Below are 19,646 nucleotides of genomic sequence, written 5' to 3' on the forward strand. Positions count from 1 at the left end.
AAATATCATCTATTGCTTCGAAAGATAAAAATATAGAGATATCAGATGGGAATAATGTTAATGATAACTCCGTACGGACACCTGGAACTCCTTTATCGCGTCTCGACACGGAGATGTGGCGTATTCTCAATCACGCGACTCCTACCGACGAAAACGAAAGATGGAAATTGTATAAGGAAGTACTTCAGCGTTATCTTCACTTTGTTCGGATAGCGAAAAGACGCTTACGCAATGACTCGCGCGAGGATACACGTGATAACGTCGACGACACAAGTAATGTTGACAGCGACGGAGGCGAAGGTGATCAGAATAAAGATATCGATTTGGTTGATGACGACCTTATGGAAATACAGACACATAGAAATACTTCAATCAGCAGTGATGGTACCGTTAGCGAGAGTAGTTTCAGGAAGAAACGCGCTCAATCTGCGGAAAAGATCAAAGAAATACTCAGCAGTGTGCCGCAAACTTATCGTTTTAAAGCAAACGCGTTATTAAAATTTTTGCTAAATATTCAGTCATCGAAGATTAGCTGGGATAGACGCGGACTCGTGACTATAGACGGTGTTGTAGCGGAGTCGAATATTACCGACCTTATAAACGACGCGATACGTGAGAGAAAAACGGTGAAAGCTATCAGGAGAATTCAGTTTGCTCAATTACTGCAAGCATAGGTACTCCCTCCAGTCTTATAGGGAATCGCGATTTATTGACTACGATCATTCGTAGATCTCTGCGTATTAAAAAAACCCTGCCACGTGGAAGCTCCACCCCGAAAACTTCACTGTCGCGTTCAAAGTCATACGGTCGGGAGTTAAACGAAATCGAAGGAGATATGGTGTTTTTATCCGCCACTGACGACAGCGACGATAATAAAACATTAGTGCCGGATTCTTCGCCTAAGAAAAAGAAGGGTTTATTTCAGTGGAGCAAACTCGAATAATGAAACTCGAAAAATTTTATTACGTACCCTCGCATTACGCCGGCTATTCCGCGACGGAGAATTTATCTCGAGCTGCTAAATCAAATTTTACGCGTAACGATGTCATTAAATGGCTTAAATCGCAAGATGCGTATACGCTGCATCGGCCAGTACGTCGAAAATTTCCACGTTTACATTATAACGTGACAAATATCGACGATTTATGGGAAACAGATTTGATCGATCTTCGTAATCTCAAGAGCTATAATGACGGATATTCTTATTTATTGATAATTATCGATGTCCTTAGTAAATTCGTTTGGTAGAACCATTACGCGACAAAACAGCTACCTGTGTGACAAAAGCCTTTCAACGTGTACTTTTGAGAAACAAAAAACGTCAACCTATTTACCTGCAGACGGATAAAGGTAAAGAATTTATAGCCCAGCCTGTATAGAAATTTTTAAAAGAAAAAGACATTCGTTTCCGCGTAGCCCGTAATCCCGATGTTAAAGCAGCTGTAGTGGAGCGATTTAATAGAACGCTCAAGGAACGGATGTGGCGTTATTTTACACATGAAAATACGCGACGCTACATCGATGTTTTACAGGATATCGTTCGCGCTTACAACCATACTCGTCATACCTCTATTAAAATGCAACCCGCAGCCATTACGCGGGAAAATGCTCGTATCGCGTGTGAAAATATAAATCGTCGATGGAAGGACAACAACGAGAAGAAGAAAAAGAATTGCGACGCTAAACAGAAGGCTAAATATAACGTTGGCGAACTCGTGCGTGTCAGTAGGGCAAAAGTAGTGTTTGAGAAAGGATACGAGGCAAAGTGGAGCGAAGAAATATTTCGAATTCACCGCGTTCTCGAATGGAGAAAACCCCGCGTATACGAACTAAGCGATTTAATAGGCGAGGATATAGACGGAATTTTTTACGAACAAGAATTAACTCCGGTCAATAAAGATTTACAAGAGGAAGAATTTATCGTCGATCGGGTAATAAAGAGCAGAGGACGCGGTAACAATAAACAAATATTAATTAGTTGGCAAGGTTATCTCTCTAAATTCGACTCTTGGATTCCCGCATCGAGTTTAAGATCTTTGAGTCAAAATGAGGGGAGAAGAATTTTACATGATTCTTCCGAGCAATAGTAGCATGCGTTACTTTCCGGAAAATACAACCACGTGTTTCACTACCGAATTACCTAAGCGTATAGAATTACACGGACGTTGGGAAGTAGCGCTCACGGAGATTCAGTTTCCGTGTAGTTTCTTACATATACAGGATAATGAAGGATTAATCAGATTCATCGATATTAACGAACGCGATAAGACGGGTAAGGCTATGAAATCTCAGGGGGGGAAATACTCAAGTATGCGCGATATTATTGCGTGTGTGAATCACGCTGCTAAATCTGTCGATTCGCATATCGTTTGGCATTTCGTCATCTTCATGGGAGGTAAAGTTTTCATGAAACTTGACTGCGAAGAAAAAAATTGTTGTATGACGCATTATGTAAATTTTTCCGACAAACTTCGCCGCATACTCGGCTTTGATATACACATCAAGCGTAGAGATCTTGTTTAACTGGAGCCCGCTGTACCATCTCTGCTGCCCACGTTTTATAATGAAATCGGTGTCAAAATGCACAATAACAGCGAAAAGCTCGTTAAAATCGAAAGTAGTTCCGTTATACCCGACGTTTTACCATCATGGGTTTATGATGAAGAGTTGCATTCTCTGCTATTTTACGAGCTCACGCACTCGCGTATGTTAATAGGTGACGAACCAGGTAGTTTGTCGCGAGGTATTCCCGACAAGCTCTTTGTCTATTGCGACATTTGCGAACCTTATATTACCGGCGATGTACAATCTCCCCTTCTTCGAATAGTCGCGCTCGACTCGCGAAATGATTACGCGTTCGCATCAACTCAGATAAGACATTTCTCGCCCGCTCAATACATCACGTTGCGTCAAACGTGTTTCCGTACGATCGAAATAGATATAAGAGATCAGCTGGGTCAAAGTATACCATTCGAATTCGGGACTCTGACGATGACATTGCACTTTAGACGTATCGATTAGATATCGTAAGAATACTCGGTGTATATGACGGAGAAAACGGCAAAGGGAAAAGAAAAGGAAAGAAAATTTGTTCGTTCTTTCTCTGCTGATGGATTATTATTCGACGCATTACGACGAATTGCAGAACGGAGGAGCTCGCGGTGGTGGAATTCCACGAGTTTTCGCCGGATCGCCTTATCAACGCGGGCACGGTATCGGGAGTTTTCTCGCAGGCTTATTCAGACGCGTGCTGCCTTATCTAGGTACTGCTGCGCGGGCAGTGGGTAAAGAGGCTTTAAGCGCGGGCGTTAATATAATCAATGATGTAGAAAACAATACACCGTTCAAGGTAGCGGCCAAACATCGTTTTAAAGAATCGCGTAACAATCTCAAAAGACAGGCTAAAGAAAAAATAACTAGCCTCATGAAAGGTTCGGGATATAAATCGGATGCGAAAATACACGTAGCTCATTTCCCCTTTGCCGGGCTTGACACGCGCATCGTTAAACGTCGTCGCTCGAATAAGAAAAGTTTATCGAAAATCAAGGCAAAAAAGAAGACGAAATCTTCGAAGAATAAGAGGAAGAAAACCCATACGAGGGTAAAAAGACTCAACACAACTGCGAAACGACGTAAAATTGGCAAAAAACGTACAGTATCTGATGTATTTTCTTAAACAACGCTATTTTAATTCACGCACATTTAACCACGACGAAGACAACGACGAAACAATTGTCAGTGAAGTATGTCTTTTCTTCACACGCATTCGAACAAGTGTTTAAAGAGCGAACTTGATCTCTTTTCTTTACCGCCTACGCAAACTAGTATCGAGAGCTCGCAATGGATTCATTACAAACCCGTGACCTCTCTCTCGGACGATTCACCGATAGAATTCGTCGTCCCTGGTCACGGAGAAGAATATCTAGATCTCACGCATACCCTGCTGAGTCTTCGCGTGCGCGTGAAATCGGGCGACGATTCAACGGCTCGAACTCCAGGAACAACCGGCGCAGCCGCAGAGACCGTCATAGGCCCGTAAATCATTTACTTCATTCCATCTTCAATCAGATCGACGTGTATTTCAATCAAAAGCTCGTGTCGCCTCCAAACAACGCTTACGCGTACCGCGCGTACATCGATGCATTGTTAAATTATTCCTCTTCCGCAAAAACTTCCCATCTAACCTCGTGTCTATGGGACGCGGACACACCGGGTCAGATGGACGAATCGCTGGAATCGAAAGGCAATACCGCTCTCGTGAGACGCGCCCATTACATTCGCAACGGGCGAGCGATAGATCTTATAGGACATCTGCATTGCAACGTTTTCAATCAAGACAAATTCTTAATTAACGGCGTGGAAGTAAGATTAAGACTCGTCCGCTCGAAAGATTCATTTTGTCTCATGGAAAGCAACAGCATGTCGAAAATACATATTCTCGATGCCAGTTTGTTAATGAGAAGAGCGAAACTAAGTGCCGGAGTGTTACTCGCACATGGTGAGAATGATGAATAAAGTTACGGCTAAATATCCGCTTACGAGAGTCGAGGTTAAAACATTTACGATTCACAGTGGTGTTGTGGGGGAATCATTAGATAACGTAATACTCGGACAACTGCCAAAACGAATAATAGTCGGTTTCCTTAATAACAAAGCATTTAATGAAGATAGAAAATTAAATCCGTTTAATTTTAAAAATTACAGCATAAATTTCTTCTCTCTGTACGTCGACGGTACACAAATTCTTAATAGACCGTTACAGCCGATTTTCTCGCCGGAAGAACCGCTTTACGTCGATGCTTATCAAACACTCTTTTCGGGAACGGGCATCCATTTCTTGAACGAGGAAAATTCTATAAGCAGAGATGATTATTCCAAGGAATACACTCTTTTTGCTTTTGATCTCACACCTGATTTGTCCGCTAATTGCGCCGGTCATTGGAATCTCGTGAGACACGGTAGTTTACGATTAGAGGTACGTTTCGAAAAGGCGCTCACCGAGACAATTAACTGTATTGTTTACGCAGAATTTGATAATGTAATAGAAATCGACTTGTCTCGTCAAGTCATTGTCGATTTTTCCGGTTAAATTTTTTATCACGGTATGCCTCTCGTTGCAACATACTCGATTAAAAATTTTTACGTATTTTTCATATCCCCACCCTCCTCCACTTTCATTCGCCGATGCGTTTCACGAGAAAAGAACTTATAATGTAACGAAAAGAAATATCAGTTTCCTTCGAGACGCTCTCGTCGACGGTTCGTGAAAAGCTTAAACCTCGCCAACAAAATCGTTTAAGTTTTTTCTTCGCAATATGGATATAGTCATCGACATACAAGGCTTCCGCGATGCGAGCGAGAAGTTTCTTCCCAAGGAAGTCGCGGTTGTCGCGATTAATGCGTCGATCGTCGACCACTGGATTATGATGCCGCCGCATCCGTTCACTGAATTACCCGAAAAAGTAAGACGACAAAACTGCTGGCTCACACGAAATTATCATGGGATCGAATGGTTCGATGGCAAGGCTAATCCAAAATATTTTACATTGCATTTACGTGAAATTATAAGGCACACGCGTCACATTTACGTTAGAGGCAGTGAAAAAGCACACTACTTGCGAAATCTACTTTCCAGAGAGATATATAATTTGAAAGGTATCTCTCCAGCATTCAAAAATCTAATGTTAGAGGAAGAGTGCGGACAATATTGCGTTCATCACGGAATTCGAAAAATCTTTCATTGCGCGTTACATAACGCTTACAAATTGAAACGTTGGCTACTCGATCAAAATAATAGCGGCAGCAGCGATACTCTCAGCGTAAGTCAACCCGATACTTGTAGTTCCCCCGAAAATTATCAATTGAGTGACAGCGACGACGACGTCAGCTACGAAAGCGTGAAAACCAGCTGCGACAAGGATTATTCTGCTAGCAACGTAAATGGCAATCCCGTTCTAATTCATAATATTAAAACTCAAACGGATAATGTATTAGAGATAAAAAAATTGTCGAGAGCCGAGCAGGCGATTGAAAAAGAAGAAGAAAAAGAAGAAAGTCTTGCGAAGCTCAAATTGACGAGCGAAAACGTTACAGAGGGAGAAATAAAAGCCGAAGTTATTCAAATAATACCAGGATCCACGCGTTCGTCTTTGTACCAAAAAAATGAACTCTTGCGAAATTCTATGAGCATTGCGCCATATCGATGCCAAGCATGTGGGTGTCTATCCCTCCGACAGAGTTCCGAGGGTGTGGACGAGGTCGACGGCTATCGTCGCTAACACAGACGATCATAATCGACCTGGAGAACATTGGGTCGCCTTTTTCCTCGATGAACACGGAACAGGCACCTACTTCGACAGCTATGGAATACCACCCCTGGAACCCGGATTTCTCCTTCGTCTTCGACGAAACTCCATCATCCATCGATGGAACACTCGACAACTACAAGGATTTTTTTCACAAACTTGCGGACAATTTAGCTGTGTATTTCTATATTATATATCTGTCGGTTACGATCTTAATCAGTTTCTTACTTTTTTTACCGAAAATTGTGAACACAACGACCGATTAGTCGTAAATTTATTCCGCAAAATTTTTCTCCTCTAAAATAAGAAACATGTCATCGTAGTTGCTTACTGATATCATTCTGTAATTTTAATAACATACTCCTATGTATCACTTTTAACCCTATGTATTTGTAATAAGTATATTGACTTTTGTAAAATCACCATGAATAAATGTGTCTTTTTTTTAAATTTAAATTATCCAGTATTTTCTTTCCACTTTTTCCTTTTTCTCTTTTAACAGCGAAACACTCTAGTAAAGCTCTATTGTAATCTTCAACCGTGCGATAATTTTGTTATTTCTTTCATCAAGCCGTCACCGACCTTTGTTTCTATTGTTTAACTTTTAAGTGCTTCATTATCACTAATAATAATATCGCTACCAGATATGAGGTGTGACCCTGTCTTATCTAATCGAAAACCAGCGGGGAGTCCTGACTTATCCGACCAAAAACCGGCGTCAGTGACCGAGTGGTGGGGGGACGACGTCAGTGACCGTGTGGTGGGGGGACGACGTCAGTGACCGAGTGGTGGGGGGTCGGCGCCAGTGGTCGAGTGGTGGGGGTTTGTTTTGACCCGCTATAGCTGACATAGTACTACTGCGGATCGCTCGTGTAGGTGTACACACCTCTGACGATGGAAATTGAACTGGCTGGCTTACGATCTCCCTTGTACCGAATCATTTACATAGGAAGATGGATAGGACGGATCGCTGATCGTGTCAACCATTATTCGTCGTGGCACGTGAAATCGATTATAGGAAGCTGCAATGTTCGTTATCGGCAGATATGCATCATTCAAGAGGATAGAATTTTCCGAAAATGCGGACTACGATGGTGTTTGCTTTGCTGTGTCGCGAATAAATGCATATTGTAATATCAAAACATCATTAAGCGCGCCCTTTAATGATCGCGTAGTTAAAAAACTAGTAGCGATTCCGGAAATTAGAATAAATTTTTGATATTATGTATATTTTTTGGAGATTTATGATACATACACTTTACAGAATTTCACACTTTACATATTATATATGTTTAAATATTATTTAAATTTCACTTACTATGTCATATAAATTGAAGATATATTGCAATAACATTGTGTTACGTCCAGACTCAAGGAAGGAAGAGTCGAAAGGAAAGACGTAACTAAATTACCTTTCGAACAAACGCATGCGGCACGTCTGTTCGAGTCGAACGAACGTCTGGGCCCAAATAGGTCAACGACCGCAAGGGTCGCTCTTACTCTATTTAAAGGGCCGTTCGCTCGGTGGTCCCTTTTCGGCAAAAGAATTTAATCTCTTTTGCGCAGGATGGGACCTTGTGCGATCTCGGTTTACGGGAATGAGTGGGAACGGGTTATAAATTAACAGAAACCATTTACGTTACAATTATAAATTTATTTCTAATAACGCAGCAAACGAAATTCTATACATAATGATAATATTAATAATAATCAGAGATGTTCGCTAATGAAAGTGTGAGTGTATGTGTATGGGTCGCGGGTGATACATTAGTACGGTGGTCATCAATCGGGGCAGAGAGGGGAATAAGTTATTGTTTAAATTTTAAGGTCCCGATTGGTAATTACAATAGTTTCATTAAATAATTAATAGAAATATAAAAACGTGTTCGTGTGTGTTAGGGTCATATTAGTTCGGTAATTTTGGCGGTGGAGGGGGGATAAGTTCGTAGGAGAAGGTGTGCAGGGACGGCTGGGGATGTCTGCGCCCGGGAACATATTAGGGAATGATGTTATTTCTATCTATGGTCTCTAAAAATTCTCGTAATCCTTCATGGTCTACAGGGTACCTGGACCAATTGTAAAAGCTCCCTCTGGAACTTTTCGTATCCCAGGGAGCTGATTTATTAACCAAGCTCGAAATTGCTCGTATGTGAGCTTGGCGGGCGATTCCGATTCTTCAGAATCGTCGTCCCCGATATCTATTGTTTCAAACTCCTCTGGATGTTCCCGATTTTTAGAGGGCGTTGGGGAGGAGGGAGGAGAATCTTCAAGGTTGATGGTTGAGGGAGCTGGAGACGGAGATCTAGGTGGATCGGGAAATTCGGGAGAAGCAGAGGGAAGAAGGGGAGAAGGGCTCCGCGGAGAGTCGTCGTTCCCGGAGGAAACAGAGGGGATAGGGGAAGAGGCCGCTGAGGTATAGCGGGTTCGGGAGGAAGAGGAGAAGGAGTTCGCGGAGAGTCGAAAGGTTCTGCAAAAGCAGGGATAGCGGGGGACGGAATCAGCGGGGTTTCTGTACGTTCGGGTGAAGAAATAGGAGAGACCGTAGGGTGATATGTATTGGTTGTGTCCGTGTGAGTCGGTGTATTAATATTATTTAAGGAGCCATAGGTTTCGCCCGCAGCCAGACTCCGACCCAACGCTTTCCTCAACCGCCTATAACGCCGGTTTCGCGCCAATTTAGCCGCGGCTCGCGAGGGTCGTCTCCTTGGATTTTCCACTACGAGAGCGAACAATAAAATAACCGGACAAGGAGAATTCTTACTGAAAAATAACTCTGGGAGTTCTCGTAAGAGAAAAAAAAGGGGGATGTATATATATATTTATTTTTATATAATTTTGATATTTTAATTATTTAATAATTTAGTTAGTTATTTAGAGAGAGAGGGAAAGGGAGAGGGAGAGGGAGAGGGAGAGAGGGAGAGAGAGAGGGAGAGAGAGAGAGAGAGAGAGAGAGACAGACAGAGAGAGAGAGAGACAGAGAGAGAGAGAGACAGAGAGACAGAGAGAGAGAGAGAGACAGAGAGAGACAGAGAGACAGAGAGAAGAAATCACGGATTGCTCCGCTATCGCGGGAAATCCAGAGTGATTTCAAAAGATAAGGGGATGGAAGAAATCACGGATTGCTCCGCTATTGCGGGAAATCCAGAGTGATTTCAAGAGAGAGAGAGAGGGGTAAGGATGGAGGGAGAAAAGACAGTTTTTCAGAGTTAGAAGTAAACAAGGATAATAAATAAATCAAAAAGGAAAACAAATATAATTTAATTGAAGTCCCAGAATTATTTTTAAGTATAGAGGTGGGAATGTAGCACACTTGATAACTTACTTCTTATGGGGTGTGTTGATAGAGAATTTGAAAAACTTGCGTCGAGTCAAGCGCCTCAAGGTGGAGATCTGGCTTGTACTGTATCCGGTTTTGTGAACTCACTATTGTTCACTGTCGCTGTCGCATTCACTTTCTGTTTTTATTCACACAAAAAACGAGCGTCGAAATCTGCGTTCGAGCGAGGCCGAATTTTTGAATGAATCGTGTTCGAAAAGTCCGTAAAGGTCCAAGTATGAGGCCGGATAGTCGTTTGCGGAAAATTATGCTCAAGAGTCCGGAGTAAAATCTGCTCTTCCGAGGGATGTCGCGGGTATATCAACCTTCTTGCTCCTCCTCTCCATTGGTTTATTAACATTTCCTGACGAATAGTGAAATTTTTCAATGACGCCCTTTGGGTCCCGGAGGCGTCTCTTTTAATTTTACAATTACTATGATTGGTTAGGGCTTTTGTTTAGGGCTCTAGGTTTCGACCAATGGAGAATTTGTTATAGTCAAGTGAGGTTGATATTTTTATTACCCTCTCGAATTTATCTCAGGCAGATATCGCGTAACGACGATCTGTCAGGCGAGAATTGTTTAGGTTCGGTTATCGTTGTTAGTCTTTCTTCTAAATTTTTATTAGTTTTCGAGTGTTGGTTTCGTTTAGAGAACTGTCGACTATAGTTTAATTTCTTCGAATATAATGAGTTATAGTTTGAATTTTATGAGTTGATCTGTTTGCTTCTCAAGTTCTGTATTTATACTTTACTTTTACGATGAAACTGTCTCGGAATATGTTTATCTCGCCTGTCAGATCGTCGGTTTATCTGTGCGTCTGCGATATTTAAAATATCGCCTTGCGTTCTCAGTAAGAAGAGAATCGTGGAGTCCACAGAACGTAACGATTCTTTACTATTATTATTAGATTATCTTGGCATATGTTTTCTTCGCCTATCAGATCGTAGTTTATGTGTGCGTCTGCGATATTTAGAATATCGCCTTGCGTTCTCCGAAAGAAAAGAATCGTGGAGTCCACTAACTAACTATCACGTAACAAGCTACGATTGTGGACAAAAACAAAAGGAAACTGTAACTAAGCAATGCATATGGTTAACGAGCTTTTATCGATCCCCAACGTATGTGTGTTTTTAATTATTATAAAACTATTTACTATTGATCATATATAAAATAAGTCGTCTTTTCACGATTCATATTTAAAATGTATCAAAGTTTACAAAATCTGTTAAAGAAAATATTTGCATAAATTAACAATTTATTTTTATTTTATATATATATTATACATATCTCCCCCCTTCTTTCCCTTTCTCTTTCTCGCTGAGTATTTATGAGTTGAAAAACATTTATACTCAAATTTATTTGTCTGTTAAATTAATTATTTTTATTAATTAATCACTTACCAGCAGAGATCTAATGATTCCGGTATGTTAGCCTTGCATTAACAATGAGAAGAAACAAAGTTTATGAGATTTAAGAGAATAGCACTCCGGGTTGGTTCAGCACGGGCGGCTGACGACTGACTGCTGTGGAGTTTGAAAACTCGCGATTCTCTCAGGGCGACCTCTGTATCACCACGTGCTTGCGAATGAACGTGTCCTAGCGCCCTCGCGATATGACGTACTTTGACCTAAAAAGAAATTGGGCTCGAAAATTTTGTAATCGGCTCTCGTTGTGTGTATTCATTAAATCATAAGCCCTTTCCAATTTGCTCCCTTCGTTCCAGGAAGATTATCAAATTCTCACTCTACGTAGCTTCCATTTTTTTCGCATTTGTCCTTAATTAGCAATAGTCTGAAATATTATTTACAGAAATATATACTGTAGAGAGAGTAGATTATTAGATATATACTCGTCAAAAAAATTATCGCAACACGTAATTAATATCAAAATTTAGCATAAATTCAAATAAGCGTATCTCCGCGAAAAATTGTCGTATTTAAAAAAATTTTTTTTTTGTTTTAAAGGGTGAAGTCTCTACTTTAAGGAACTTTCGTTCGATTTTGATTTTATTCTCTCCCCCTTTCTCCATCTCTTTAAAAGGAGGGACGTGTTTTTTTTTCAAAAAATTGCATAGTTTGACGAATTCTACGGAGTGTACTAAATTTTTTTCGCAAATATTATCATAACTATTGTAAAAACTTTTCTCTACAAATTTAAAAGAAAATTGAATACCGTACGATTTTTTTCGCGAAATTACAGCAAAGCAAAGTTACCTATGTATTTTTGCCTATGTATTCAATCACCGCCAACATTAACATTATCCGATGGGCACTACGGGGAAGTTGCTAGTCGGATTTTGCCCAACGTGTGTGTGTGTGTGTGTGTGTGTGTGTGTGTGTGTGTGTGTGTGTGTGTGTGTGTGTGTGTGTGTGTGTGTGTGTGTGTGTGTTGGGGCAGGGATATATGTTCGTATTTAAAATTGTGTATTTCTGTCTCGTCTTCGGATGACCTTTTATGGGAAGATGGCTGCATGATTTTGAAAGACAACCAACCAATTTCCAGCAATTGGAAGCAGTCCTACATCAAATATGATTCGAAATTCTACAAGCCACAATTAGAGCCTGCATTAATATGCGTGAGCGCCTGCAAGAGATCATCCGAAGACGAGGCAGAAATATACAATTTTAAATACGAACACATATATCCCTGCCCCAACACACACACACACACACACACACACACACACACACACACACACACACACACACACACACGCACACGCACGCACACACACACGATGGGCAAAATCCGACCAGCAACCTCCCCGTAGTGTCCATCGGGTAATGCTAATGTTGGCGGTAATTAAATATATAGGCAAAAATGCATAGATAACTTTGATATGCTGTAACTTCGCGAAAAAAAATCGTACGGTATTCAATTTTTTTTTAATTTGTAGAGAAAAGTCCATATTTTACGATAGTTATGATGATATTTGCGAAAAAAATTTAATACACTCCGTAGAGTTCGTCAAACTATGCAATTTTTTGAAAAAAAAAAACACGTCCACCTACTAAAGGGATGGAGAAAGGGGGAGAGAATAAAATCAAAATCGAAAGTAGGAATACTAGGCCGGTTATAACTCAGGTCCTCCGAGGGGGGCGCGGGGCGGGGGGGTTCTCCGTGGCGAGGGGATATGACGTCACGCGGGGCGGGGGCGCTTATCGCTGTGCGGGAGACGCTTATCGCGTATTGTTTTTCATAAACAAAACAGCGTATTGTATTACTTTGAATTATCTAACATGTTTTATTATAAACAAAACACCGCAAAGTGAGCGCCGATATTCGGCCGCCCTCGCGGTACTTCCCCTCCCCTCCCCCATAAGATGACGCGCTTTGGCGGTACTTCCGCCCTCCCCCTCCCCTGCCCAAAGGCTACGACGTTTCTTCCTCATTGTTTAGGAAGAATTCTTTTGCGATAATTTTGCCGACATTCGGCCGCCCTCGCGGTACCTCCCCTCCCCTCTACCATCTGAGGGGATCTTGGGAGGTCGCGCTTATCGCAATGAACACGTCGGGAGACGTGTTTTTTTTCGCGGTAAAAGACCGTGTTGCATTACGCGCCGATATTCGGCAGCCTTTGCGGTACCTTTCCCCTCTCCCTAAGCGGAATTCTTTCTCATTGTTTAGGGAGCGCCGATGTCCGGCCGTTTGAATTTTTATAAACAAAAATGAGCGCCGATGTCCGGCCGCTTGAATTTTTATAAACAAAAATGAGCGCCGATGTCCGGCCGCTTTGTGTCAAAAGCGATAACGCGATGAAGGGAGATCACTTTTCTGATATGTAATTAAACAATCCGTTAATCATGAAGAGGGGAAGAAATGATTAGACGAAATATAATAAGGACTGCTGCCACTTCAAACCATAGTACGTAATTTGCAAGCGCACAGATACGTCGGTCGAAAAAAAGTATAGCGGGTGCAAGTGCTCTATAGAACGTGATTTTAAAAAGTGTGGAAAAATGGAAAACATCGAGCAGACTGAACGCGACCTGTTGGAGCGGTCCCATCAAATCGCCACCTTGGGCGAGTATTTTGAATGGGCGCTGCGCTGCGAGGAATTTATCAAACTGCTCGAAGAAAACAGTCGTGTCAAGCGTCCGCGACTCTCCATTGGATATAGATAATCTTTGGTTGCTAGAATCGCGCGACTCGAGGGTGCAAAAACTCGATTGCAGAGATAGTTTATATCCAGTGGTGGTAATTACAGTGGCGACAATAACGCGGGAAGACTCGTTTGGCGAGAGATCGATACCGCGTTTGAAAATCGTATACTGACCGGTGCGGTGATTAACGCAGACTATATCGAACCGCGACAATTTTTGGAAGATGCTAGTAGTGTAGTACTCGAGCAAGTGCAAGACGTTATAAAAATACACAACTGTGTAAAAGTAAATACTGTGTTCAACGGTGAGTTTGTGACAGGTGATAAGCGCGCCAACAAAAGTATTAACACAAGAAATTATGAACTTTTTCGCACGTCCGATTTACGCGAGTGGTATGAGCGGCACGTCATCGAAACCATATTGACGTCTCTCGAAGAGTTTCAGGAACGTGATAGCGGATGGGCATTGTCACGAATCCTCGATCTTACGGTCAACGTCAACAAGTGCAATCTTATGCGCGCGGGATGCCATATTAAATTACCGCGAGAAATTATGGCGAAGAGAGCAGTGATGAACGTGCAATCTAAAGACAATGCATGTTTCGCGTGGTCAGTGGTGGCCGCTCTGTACCCCGCTGAAAGAAATGTGGAACGATAATCTTCATATCCGCACTATACGACGGTGTTAAATTTACAAAACATTGAGTTTCCGATAAGGTTGAATCAAATAAAAAAGTTTGAACATATAAACAACATCTCAATCAACGTGTACGGTATCGAGAGGAAGAAGGAACTATCAATTCTTCCGATAAGACTCGCCGATCAGAAAAAAGAAAAACATGTAAATTTGCTGTACGTGGAGGAGGAGAACGACAACGTTGGACATTTCGCGTATATCAAAAATCTGTCTCGCCTCGTAAGCTCGCAACTGAGCAAAAAAGATCACAAGAAATATATCTGCGATCGGTATGTATATTTATTGCAAATTATATAATTGTAAATAAAATTGTAAATAAAATTGTAAATAAAATTGTAAATAAAATTGTAATTTCTTTCACAGATGCTTGCATTATTTCGGATCAGAGGACAAGTTGCAGGCACATACGGTAGACTGTGGAGAAATGAACGACTGCGCTATCCGGTTACCAAGCGATAAAGATAAGAGGCTCGGCTTCGACAACTACAACAGAAAAGAGCGGCTTCCATTCATGGTGTATGCCGACTTGGAGTGTGTGCTGAGGAAGACATCGGAACACGTGTCATACGATCAACATCACGAGGTATTTAGCGTTGGGTACTATGTGCAATGCTCGTACGATGAAACATTATCCGCATACCGATCTTATCGCAGTGCCGATTGTGTCACGTGGTTCGCCAACAAACTCGAGGAATTAGCGCATCGCATAAAGGGTATTTTATCTGATAATGTCCCCATGATAAATTTAACATCAGACGAGTGGGAAAAATTTCATAGCGCCACGCAATGTCACATTTGTGAAAAACCGTTTGCGCTGGACGATAATCGAGTACGCGATCATTGTCATTTGACCGGGCGATACAGGGGTCCCGCGCACTCAAACTGTAATCTAAATTACAAAGCCTCTTATGTCATTCCTGTAGTTTTCCACAATCTATCCGGTTATGACGCACATTTTATCATAAAAGAAATAGCTACCGCATACGAAGGACGTGTAGATGTGCTTCCAATAACAAAAGAAAAATACATTTCATTTACAAAGACTGTCAATAGTACCGATGGCGACGACAAAGATCGGAAAGCTTGCATAAAATTACGATTCATCGATTCATACAAATTTCTCAGTGCTAGTCTTGACAAATTAGCATCTTTTCTCGATAAGAATAAGTTAAAAATTTTACATTTCAATTTTTCCGCATTATCCACTCACAATTTCGAATTATTGACGCGAAAAGGTGTCTTTCCGTACGAGTACATTGACTGCGTGGACAAGCTGCAGGACACGCGTTTACCGCCGCGCGAATCGTTTTATAGTTCCTTGACCGGTGACACTGTATCCGAGAGCGATTACGCGCACGCTGAGAACGTCTGGAATCGATTCTCCCTTCGAACTCTAGGCAAATATAGCGATTTGTACTTAAAAACTGATGTCTTGTTATTAGCAGATATTTTTGAAAATTTCCGCGACACTTGCATCGCGAATTACGGACTCGATCCTGCGTATTATTATACTCTTCCCGGGTATACATGGAACGTGATGCTAAAACATACAAATATTACGTTTGAATTGCTTACCGATATCGACATGGTTATGTTTAGTGAACGGGGTATACGCGGTGGTCTAAGTCAATGCTCCAACAGATACGCGCATGCTAATAACAAGTACATGCAGTCATATGATCCATCGAAACCATTGTCGTACCTTATGTACTTCGATGTAAATAATTTGTATGGATGGGCAATGTGTCAACCATTGCCTTATGCCGATTTTCGATGGGTCGAAGACGTTTCAAACTTTGACGTTAACGCGATCGCTCCGGATTCGCTCACAGGTTATATTCTCAAGGTTGATCTAGAGTACCCACAAAATAAACACAACACACACATTGACCTACCGTTCTGTCCGACGCGCGACAAGCCGCCCGGCAAGCGGGAAGATAAGCTCCTCGCGACGCTATATGACAAGAAGCGTTACGTCATACATTATCGCAATCTGCAGCAGTGCACACGTCACGGTCTTCGTATCGTAAAGATACATCGCGTATTACAATTTACTCAATCCGCATGGCTCCGCGATTACATCGAACTCAATACAAAATTTAGAACACAAGCGAAAAATGATTTTGAAAAAAATTTGTACAAATTGATGAACAACGCGGTATTCGGCAAAACTATGGAAAACGTTCGAAATCATGTAGATGTAAAATTATTGACAAAGTGGGACGGACGATACGGTGCGGAAGCGATGATCGCGAAACCAAATTTCCATAGCAGGAGCGTCTTTGCAGAAAATTTAATCGCCGTTGAATTACGTAAACTAGAAGTAAAATTTAACAAACCAATCTATGTTGGTATGTGTATACTCGATATATCGAAAGTGTGTCTGTAAGAATTTCACTATGAGTACATGTCACCGCTCTATCGTGAAAGATGTACACCGACACCGACAGTTTAATATATCACATCGAGTGCGATGATGTGTACGAGAACATGAAACGCGATATCGCTAGATTCGATACGAGCGATTATCCAATTGACAACGCGTACGGTATAGCGCATGCAAACAAAAAGGTGCCAGGCTTGATGAAAGACGAGAATAACGGCGCGATAATGTCCGAATTCGTCGGGCTTAGAGCAAAAATGTACGCGGTGAGGGTGGACGGCAAAAAAGACACTAAAAAAGCAAAAGGTGTCAAAAGTAATGTCGTAGCGCGTAGTATAACATTCGACGATTATACGCGATGCCTGAATGAAGAGATTGAAATGACACGTCAGCAGTCATGTATTAGATCGAAATTGCATGAAGTGTATACCATCCGCGAGACAAAAATTGCTCTAAGTCCGTACGACGATAAGCGGTATATTATACCTGATTCGACCGACACATTACCATGGGGACATTACCAGATACCCTTATAAAATATAATGTAGTATAATGTGTGTGTGTGTGTATGATATATTGTTATGTAACATATGTGTAATATATTGTAACGATTAAAGGAAAGGATGTATTAATAAAGATTTTGTATTTCATATATTTCATGTATATTTTATATATTTTATACGTTGTACACATTATATTTTTCTTAAAATAAATAGTCTATATGAATTAAATCACATTGTCCTTATGTATCCAAGAATTGTGTGAATTGTCAAATCCCAGCCATTTCACGTAAACCTCGTCACCCCTCCTGCGCAGTACTTTCTCCACAAGATACACGTCCGGATAATTCGCGCGATGCAACTCATACTCGTAAAACGCTCCAGCGACAGATGTTTTGCGATAGTCCTCGAATAGATAGCTTACGGGATTAGTACGCTGCACTTTAACAATCTTGAAAACCTCCGTCGTCCAATTTGGCATGTAACCCTTCTCGAAAAGTTTCTTGTACTTGCTAACGCGTACCGAGTCACCTACTTTGAATTTCGCTGGAGCGGCAATCTTTATGTTACTATATACCGTTTTTAAAAGTTTATCAGCGGTCGCAGGGGTGACTTCGGCGGGTCGCATGCCGATTGTTCGGTGCTTGCGCGCGTTGTAATCCGATACGAGTCGCGGCAACGCGTCGGTCCACTTGTAAGTTCCATTCAGCGTAAACATCTTCCACATGTCGTTCTTCAGCGTACGATTGAATCGCTCGACGACCGATGCCTTCATTACCGAATATGTAGAATAATGATTGATGTCATGTTTCCGTATAAGCCGTTGCACATCACCGTTGTAAAATTCCTTCCCCATATCAGTTTGCATGTTTTTCGGGCATCTCTTGCTATCTCGAATTATTTCGGCGATAGCGTCAGCCGTCTCGCTTCCACCTTTACTCTTGAGTGGTACGGCCCACGCGTACTTGCTCAACAAATCGATGATGGTGAGTATGTAGTGATACTTTTGTTGAAACGAGAATACGGACGCATCTCGACGATGTCGGCTTGCCACAGATCATCGTATCCTCGCACTATGACATGTCTTCGGGGAAAATTTTTTCTCGCCGGCGCGTGCAGTTCGTTCACCAACTGCCGTCTCTCCAAACTATGTTGTTTCATCGCTTCGTCGGTTTTTTTTCCCGATCGTCGTTTACTGCTGTTTGTTTTATCGCTCATTTCCGTTACTGAGCCGTTAATAGTCGTTCTTGACCCGTTCGTAGCCGTTCTTGACCCGTTCTTGAGCCGTTCATAGTCGTTCTTGACCCGTTCTTGAGCCGTTCGTAGTCGTTCTTGACCCGTTCTTGAGCCGTTCATAGCCGTTCTTGCGTTGTTTACTTCCGTTCTTGACCCATTCGAAAATCGTTCTTGATTCGTTCGCAGCCTTGTTCACAGTCGTTTCTAACCCGTTCGTAGCCGTTCCTGACCCGTTCGCAACCGTTCCTGAGCCGTTCGCAGCCGTTCCTGAGTTGATAGTAGCCTTGTATGTAGCCTTTAATGACTTGTTCGTAGCCTCGTTCGCAGCCCTGCTTGAGTTGTTCGTACCCTCGTTCGCAGCTGTTGCTAGGCCGTTCACTACCACTCATTGTAGTTAGATAGCAGTTCGATAATCCTTCGTAGCCGTTCGATAATTGTTCGTAGCCGTTCGATAACCGTTAATAGCCGCTCCTAACCCGTTCACTGCTGCTCATTCAGGTCGTTTTTGAGTTAGCATTAGCTGTACGTTGAAGTTCGTTTATCGCAGTCTGTACTGCTCGCACGTCCTTCTCGAACGAAGTCAGCTTCTCATCTGATTCTTTCTGTTGATTCATCAATCTTTTAACGCAGGATTCCACATACAGTTTGTTGACAGCATCAGTGTCAGCTTCAGGTTGCGCTACACGACGAATCTTGCGCGATCTTGCATCATAGTCTGTAGCGACACGACACAGAGCGTTTCCGCGCACGTAACTTCTCACCAATCTATCCCAATGATCGCTTGTGCCAGTTGCATCATTTCTCTGTTCGAATAATCCAAATTTGTTGATAAACATTTTTCGATGCGAATGACGCCGATCGATTGATTAGTTTTGCCGAGACCCCGTTTAATTTATAATAATGCCTGCTTTGCGAAGTTCCTCGATGATCGACAGGATCTCGTTGTCGTGAGCGTTGTGGCCAGCTCGGCGCGAAGCATCGAGCAATCGTACCCGATCCACTAGCTCGTTAGGATCGTCCCAGTGCACGTAATCGATTTTATTGTCGGTTAGCGTCATCGCTTGAGGCATGAATACACCCTTTCCAGATTTTTTCTTTTCAATT

At 42.0% G+C, this 19,646-nt stretch overlaps 1 protein-coding gene across 1 annotated transcript; it reads left to right on the top strand.

Moving 5' to 3' along the window:
- Positions 1–5,315: 5,315 nt before the first annotated feature.
- LOC145934227 (uncharacterized) lies at positions 5,316–6,278 on the top strand. The gene has a single exon (XM_083034598.1). It carries the CDS (start codon positions 5,316–5,318, stop codon positions 6,276–6,278), a length of 963 nt encoding a protein of 320 aa, XP_082890724.1.
- The last annotated feature ends 13,368 nt before the right edge of the window (positions 6,279–19,646 follow it).

The sequence above is a fragment of the Prenolepis imparis genome, unplaced genomic scaffold, assembly GCF_030444845.1.
Source record: "Prenolepis imparis isolate NDT839.2.m4 unplaced genomic scaffold, iyPreImpa1.0 SCAF_3, whole genome shotgun sequence".
In the NCBI taxonomy this organism is placed as follows: domain Eukaryota; kingdom Metazoa; phylum Arthropoda; class Insecta; order Hymenoptera; family Formicidae; genus Prenolepis; species Prenolepis imparis.